Raw genomic sequence first — 7,540 nt, 5'->3', positions numbered from 1 at the left:
ATGAACCTGCCGCACAGAAAGAATAAATAACTTACATTATTTATGTTTTATTTATTATCTGAATCTGAGCTATGTTTTATTTTGAAAAATGACCGGATCCTCTCCGTCACATCCGTCTATGACTCACTCTTGACGCATGTCAATTAGCTTGTCTCGGTCACGTGACACGTCACCGCTAAAATTAAACCCACAAGCTAGCGAAATGATTAAAAAAGGAAAGTTTCTTTGTGAAGGGAAAAGGCTGCTGAGGAGACAGAAGAAGAGCCCGAGAAAGCTGCCTTTAGGTTCGGGGTCAGGGGTCAGGGGTCAGAGAGGATGTTCCGTGGACGCTGCTGATAAACCTCCATGAGTGCACAGTGGATTCACTTTATTGTGACATTTAGAAAGCTGCAGTTTTTATGACGATCCGATTTCTTTTCTTGCATTTATCCGCCACACCTTGAAGGCCGGTCCGTGGAAATCCTGTGACGTTAAACCGGTCCGTGGAAATACTGTGACGTTAAACCGGTCCGTGGAAATACTGTGACGTTAAACCGGTCCGTGGCGCAGGAAAGGTTGGGGAACGCTGCGTTAAAACAACGAAGTAATTAAAATTCCTGAGTCCGAGTCCAATAAAGGCTAATTAGTTTCTTAATAAACACCAGTTTGCTGTTGTCAGTCACAGAAATAAACATTTTACCTCCATCTGGACATCAATGGCTGTATTAAATATTTATAGTTGTAATATTTATCAGTCACTTATTTCATAACTGATCAGGTGAGGGATCGACAGCTATTTTTTTACTGACTCAAGCTTGATCTTATTAATAACGCTATCAAGAATAAAATAAATTCTACATCAGTATCTATGAAAGATAATGATAACGGTTGAAAGACTGTAAGTAGTATCGGTAAACTATCAGTAGTGTTTACAATAGTAGTGCGTTTACATAATCAATGTTGATTTAAAGAATAAACGAATAACATTAAATCTATGTATTATACATCATATGCAGGCTTCAATGTAAAGTAAAACGGTCTTTTACTTGTTGTGTCCATTCTTTATCATTTGTTCCTCAAACACTGAGTGTCGGTGCTGCTTTATTTCAGGACCGAGCCCCAAACCGCAGACACGCATGCGTCCTGCTGGCTCCGGGCAGGCAGCGGGATGCAGCGCCGCCGCCGCGGCTCAGTGCGCCACCAGCATCCAGAGCGCACGGTTACAATGAGCTTCTCCACCGGGCCGACTGAGAGCCAGCATCAGTACCGACCTCCGAGTGGCAGACACACCGACACCGACCCCGACAGACACCAGCTCCGCCCGCCCGCAGCAGGATGCCCGGGGGAAAGAGAGGGCTTGTGGCACCGCAGAACACTTTCCTGGAGAACATTGTCCGGCGTTCAAGTGGTGAGTCCGCTGAGGGGTGGAGGGCAGGTCAGGTCCGATTCAGTGTGGGGTCGCCTCGGACCCAGACTCAGCTGGGAGATTTAACAATCCGCTTTCTTTGCAGTGACTTTACCGCTGTCTCCCTTTTTTTAAACATCGTGATAACACGCTAAACTGATCCAAGTCAGAACCTCAGGTTCTGCTTTGAGATAAATACCATGTATTTTTTTTGCCTGAAGCTTCTCCCCGGGTTCTGCACAGTTTTACGCACCGTCTTATTCTCCTAGTGCATTTTTCTGTGTTTGACTTTCTCGGATGAAATTATGTAAATGAGCTCTCCAGATCATTATCCGTGTTATTGCGTCATTAGCTCCAAATTAAAAGTTTATTTTGGTCATTAACTCGCTCATTTGTGTTTGATAGACACTGACACCTGCTCAGCCAGTAAAGCTGGAGCCTTGTGATCATTAACTTACTGTCAGCTCTTCCTCCTAACGTTAATATTGTTATCGGGTTTTTTGAGGGCCCCTGAGTCCTGATGAGCCGGTAGTTTGTGATGTATGTTGCGTCATTATGTAATACTGTAGCTGCAGTTTGTTTCTGGGGAGAAAGTGGGAGGTTGTTTAGTAAAATGAGAAACGTACTGGGAACAATAAAGAGCTCTCCTGTTGCCCATGCTGGCTATACTAGATCATTTTATATTGGTTTTATTTTTCTGCAGACAGCTATTCTTTTCTCCATCTGTGCCTAGACTTGGCACTGACCTGAGAAAAAGCAGTTTTCTCTCTCTCTCTCCTCTGATTAGATTGAGCTTGCTCTTTCATCTTCCCAGAAAAGTGAGTGGAGAAAGTGGCCAGGATGAAAGTCGGGGGTATGGGTGGGCGGGTGGAGATAGAAGGTCAAGAAGACTGTTCCAGAAAAGTGTTTTTTCGGCTTCCCCCATTGCAGGGTTTTGAGGTTGCAGGAAAGCCGTGGGACTTGCCCCTCAGGAGGCTCTCAACGCTAATTGGAGAGCCATTGGTGTTTGTGTCTGTGTGTGTGCGTGAGTGTGTGTTTCTTTTATGCTTGAGAGGTCACACGAGCAGCTGACTGGAATGATGTGCAGAGCAGACGATGAGGAGATTGTTGTGGGACTGTTCAGTGGCCTCAGATCAGATCAGATGCTGCAGCACTGAAGTACTTCAGCCACAGGGTTGCATGGTTTCTGTCATGCCATCCAATATCAGACACAAGGCTGCAACTCATAAACAGCTATATTTGGTATCTACATTGACGTTTTTATTCACTTAATTATTCTTACTCTAATGTAAAAAAAAACAAAACAAATTTATGCTTCTGACTCTGATTGTCACAGGTTATACTAAAAGTGACATTTAATGCTCTGAACTTTTGTTGTACGGATATGGAGACTTCTGCCAGTTTCAAAGTAGCTTCACATCATATTTCTGGTAGTTTACCACAGAAATAAATTGGCGTCAACTACAGTCACTTAATAGTGATAGTTAATGATTCACATTCCCCAGCAAGTTCATAACTTCAACACAAATCTGCTGATGCACAGGGGACGGCGTCTCTGGACCCCTGAGGGTAATAAGATGGGGAATCTCCAAAAAGGAGCTGATTTGATATATGTGTCTGTTTAAGAGTCTATTAGCTGATGTTATATTGACTTTCAAATATTGACACTGTACCTTAATCAATACCAGCCTCCAAATCTGTCTTGAGAATCATAATACAGAAAATTATACGAGGTTGGTCCCAGAGTCCAAAGAAGTCACTGAATGTTGCCAGGCAACTAGAATATGGCAGATTTTTAGTAAATTTTAGGGCTTGGATTGTGAAACATGATTCAGAACTTTTATCAGTTAGTTCTGATGTCTATCAAATCAGGACTAATTGTTTTACAACCAACCAGATCAGTTTCTTGTCCAGGTTAGTATCAACAGTAATAGTGAATGCATGCAGAACAATGACACATAGAATAATTTCTTTTAAATGAATTATAACCGGCTGTAGATGGTAGATAGCACTGAGTGAAGACAAACAAAAGGTAATCAAATCAATCTTTTTCAACTACAGGTATATTTCTATCGTGCACAATAAGCATTATATGCAGTAGTCAACACGTATTGAATTCAGCTTTCATCTGCCTGTATTGAATAAGTTGTTGGGCTGCAGCAGTCCATCAATATTTTCTGTTTGTTTAGTTTCTCTTCCTGCAGAGTAACAGGTCGAGGAACCTGCTGTTATTCTGAAAGAAGAGGTCTCATGTAGCCCATCATGAAATTTCCTGACAATTGAATCAGAGCTATTTGAAGCAAAAATAATCCCATCAGTAGGTTTCACTGGAGACCTTCTGGTCTGGATGCTGGATCAGAGGCTTTCCCACCCGTTACCCACCGTACTGGGCGGACCTGGCTTCAGCAGAGTAATTGATTGTGATGAAAGAGGAGGGCGGAAAAGGTCAAGATGATTCTGGAGTTTTTTGCTGTGTGTGTGCTGTATTAAGTCTTACTCAGCTCTTTAATTTCGAAGGGCACCCAGGCGACTGCAGTTTAAAACATGGGGGCGATAAATTCTAGTAACTCTGGTTCCTTTTTGTGCTGAAAAATCACAGAAGTGATTGTGTGGGAAAAAATGGTACAGAGGACAGATGAGGTGGATATTGTTCTGGATTGTTCTTTTAAAGGTGTGACACTCACACTTTACCCACAGTGCATTGCAGTCCTGTTTGCTTTCTGTTAGGTTAGCCTGTGTCTTTGGATGGATGAAACATGGAGCGACAGCTTTGCCTTTGTTCTTAGATTTTCCTCAGAAGTGGGGCAGAAAATGTAAAGTTTGTCCTGAGGGAGGTGCCAGAGAAAAAGCAATATTTAGCCTCTGTACGGTGGCCATTTTATCCCATTTCAGATTCAGCTTGTTAGGCTCTGCTCTGCTTTTGTCATACTAAGCTGGACTAGCTCAGATCTGACTGCATGTAAGTGAATGTGCCCTGTAATGTTGTGTTTAGTTTTGTTTTGACAATTATTAGCACAATTAACTGATAATTGACTGTTTGGTCTATAATATAACCATGGAAGTGAAAATCTCACTTTATTTGTCCAACCAAGGGTCCACCGCTCGAAGTTCTCAGGTAGTCGTTGCCAGTTTTGCTAGAATCTTTTGAACTAGCTTCATCAACAAGTAGTATATTTTTTGATGACTTGGTTAATTGCTGAAATCAGGGGTTCCCAACCACCAGGCCTCTGGTCATGTTGTACTGGGCCGCACAGAAAGTAAATAAACATTTATATGACGTTTAATTTCCATGTTATTGACTATTGCGGTCTGCCGGGTGTTTTATTTTGAAAAATGACTTCTGTCCGTGCCTCTTGTGTCAGTTGTGTTGCTGAGTGTTAAACTATGACGGGCCTCCTCACTCTCTCTCTCCTGTGGGTGTGGTTCTGCAGATGTGTTTTCCTCAGTTTATGCAGCTACATGATTAATGGACAGTCTTTAACGCATTCAGGGAATTAATGTAGGCGGTTTTTATTTGGAATTGGATTTCACTCAACTCTATGTGAGGTCCATTGCTGATATCTGACCACAACTAGAACAGCTTTTATTACAGCTACTATTTTTTTTATATCATCAGATGGGTAAGCAGTAAAATCAATGGGGTGTGCTGTCGGATGGTTTTACTCATCAGTCCGTGAAAACCTGTAGTGAAACCTGGCTGAAAGAGCTGCTGACACACCTGCATGAAACGGTCCATCTGAGATTCATTGCAGAAATGTTATCTTTACCACAGGTCTCCTCTCCCTACTGTCAGCAGGCAGTGCATTGTGGGAAATACTGTATCTGCGCCAATGTTGGCTTTTTTTCTTTTTGGGCCACCTATTTTACTTTATGAAATTTTTTTTGGAGGGGGGGATTGATTATCTGCCAGAGTTACCTGTGCAGCAGATCTGGAAGGTGTTGAAGAACATTATCGACAGCTTTGCCAACTTTTTAGCTCATTAATCACAAATTTAGTAACTTAGCATAATGCTGAGTTTTTTCAATACTGATACTGTTGTGGCCTCTCAGGGTCAGCTTCATGCCAGTATCTTTAAATATACTTGGAAGATTAGCCTTAGGTGCTATTGCTCCATTACAGTGGACATTTTATTGCAATGTTGGTGGAACTGCTTTTAAAAGTTGTTTGTTCAGTGCTTGTTTGGAAAGATTCATTACAACATCAAACAATCACCTACTGAAGATCTTCTTTATGAAGAATCTTTAAATTTAATGTTTCGTGATGTTTGTCTTTGGGGATGAACATCTGAGACATCAGTTGTTGAACTCTTCTGGGGTGTCATTTTACAGCAGCCGACTGTGTGTGAAGCTTTGAGTGTCCCTAAACATTAAGGAGAGTTTTTGAAACTAGTAATTGCTGTGCCACGCTACAGGGAGGTCACTTTAAATGAGCTTTTTGTACACTTTGTTAATGCTACATAGCTGATGTTAGTAACAGCTGTTTACTCACCCATGTTCATTCCCTCACTCACAGCAGGTGCCTTCAGTGGTGCTGTGGTTACCCGTGATGCTTGCCTGTACTTTCATATTTTCAGTCCAACATAGCTGGTGAGTAGTGGTGTTAATTTTTGCTAATGAGGAAGATACCGTGCTATCCGTGTCATCCTCTCAGCTGCCAGCCTGCAGTCAGTCTTGCTGCGCTGATTAGTCCTCACTTTGCAGCGTGTACATCTGGTTGAGGGCTGATTTCACCTGACCTGATGTTTTATATTTAAATTTATTTAGTAGGAACGTTAACTCTGGTGTTTCAACCAACTGAAACGCTCTTGATTCAGCCGACCATTTCTGCCTCTGGTCACTGAGGTCATCATAGATGTGATGAATATGTGTGTTTTATGTCAGAAACCGGAGATGGTGGTAAACAAAATCAACAAGTAAGGCAAAGGCTGCGTTCATTCTGAGTGGCCGATGTAGATACGCTGATATCAGTGCAGTGGCTAAAAGTATCATGGTCGCCATCACAACATTCATTTCCTGAAATACTTTGATGATAGCCTCTCTTATGATTTACTTAGTAGATTTCTGACTTTCTTTGTCCCGGTTTCTAGTTTACCCAACATTCCCACTTAATAAACAAACCGAGTTCTGTCCGAGCATCTGCTACATTTACTTGGATTAATTAAGCCATCACAAATATGTAGTTATGTCTTCTGAATAACTTTTTTGAAAAACTCTATGGCATTGTTTTTATGTCTGACTGGTGCAAAAATCAGACCAATAATAAATAAATCTGAAAACGTGGCACTTCTATGTCAAGAGCTTGTGAACCACTAGCACTACCAGCCCATCTGCACAGCATCGCCACGTTACTGTACCACAAAGCAGTTAGAGCTGCAGCTGGGACATGTGAAGGTAGTTTTTCAGTTATGTGAAATGCATGGTCCATCTCTCAGTGCCCATAAACTGGGCATGCTTCAGCAAATCAACTGCTTCAGAGTGTCAGCATCGTATCTGGAGTGATCTTTGTTTTTAGATGCAAAGATAGCTTGCCTGTTTGTTTGTTAAACCTTTTCATTTGATTCTGTTATACGGGCTGATGTTTCCATCTCCCTCTTTGTCTCCGTCTTGCTCTGCCCTGTCCGATCTGTCAGAGACCAGCTTCCTCCTGGGAAACGCCCAGATTGTGGAGTGGCCTGTAGTTTACAGCAATGACGGATTCTGCAAACTGTCTGGCTTCCACAGGGCTGAAGTCATGCAGAAGAGCAGCACATGCAGGTAAGACGCCTGTTTGTTTAAGCACTGTAAACGGTTGTTGCCATTTTAAACCATGATTAGTTACAGCATGCCAATGGTTTCTTTTATCTTGTTATACTGTAATTGCATCCACAATTAAACTAGACATGCATTAGTTTCATCTTTATATTCCCTTTACTTTAGCATACATCTTCAACTGAATGCACAGTGGCCTCATTTTGCCAGTATCCCTGGTTTAATGGTTTAAATGCTGTAGTTAAAGTAGAGCTCATAAAACCAATATATTTTTACAACACCAATGTCTTTCCAATGTCTTTATAACCACCACAGAGAAGCCATGAGTCGTTGTTTTTAAAGCTAAAAACATGTCCTTTCCAAAGTGCCCCATTCATCCTAAAAAAACAAAAAACAAAAAAGCACAGA

General features: G+C 41.8%; 1 protein-coding gene across 4 annotated transcripts in view; it reads left to right on the top strand.

Annotated features, from left to right (window-relative positions):
• The first annotated feature begins 1,194 nt into the window (after window positions 1–1,194).
• kcnh5b (potassium voltage-gated channel, subfamily H (eag-related), member 5b) overlaps window positions 1,195–7,540 on the top strand; it is a 79,396-nt gene continuing 73,050 nt past the window's right edge. For all 4 annotated transcript variants that reach the window (XM_029493539.1, XM_029493538.1, XM_029493537.1 and 1 more), the window contains exons 1-2: window positions 1,195–1,387; window positions 7,015–7,138. In XM_029493539.1, the coding sequence (XP_029349399.1) occupies window positions 1,315–1,387; window positions 7,015–7,138 (197 nt within the window). In that variant the 5' untranslated portion in view covers window positions 1,195–1,314. The remainder of the gene's footprint in view (window positions 1,388–7,014; window positions 7,139–7,540) is intronic.

This window comes from Echeneis naucrates, chromosome 22 (assembly GCF_900963305.1).
Source record: "Echeneis naucrates chromosome 22, fEcheNa1.1, whole genome shotgun sequence".
In the NCBI taxonomy this organism is placed as follows: Eukaryota; Metazoa; Chordata; class Actinopteri; order Carangiformes; family Echeneidae; genus Echeneis; species Echeneis naucrates.
This window is presented reverse-complemented; position numbering and strand designations above follow the sequence as displayed.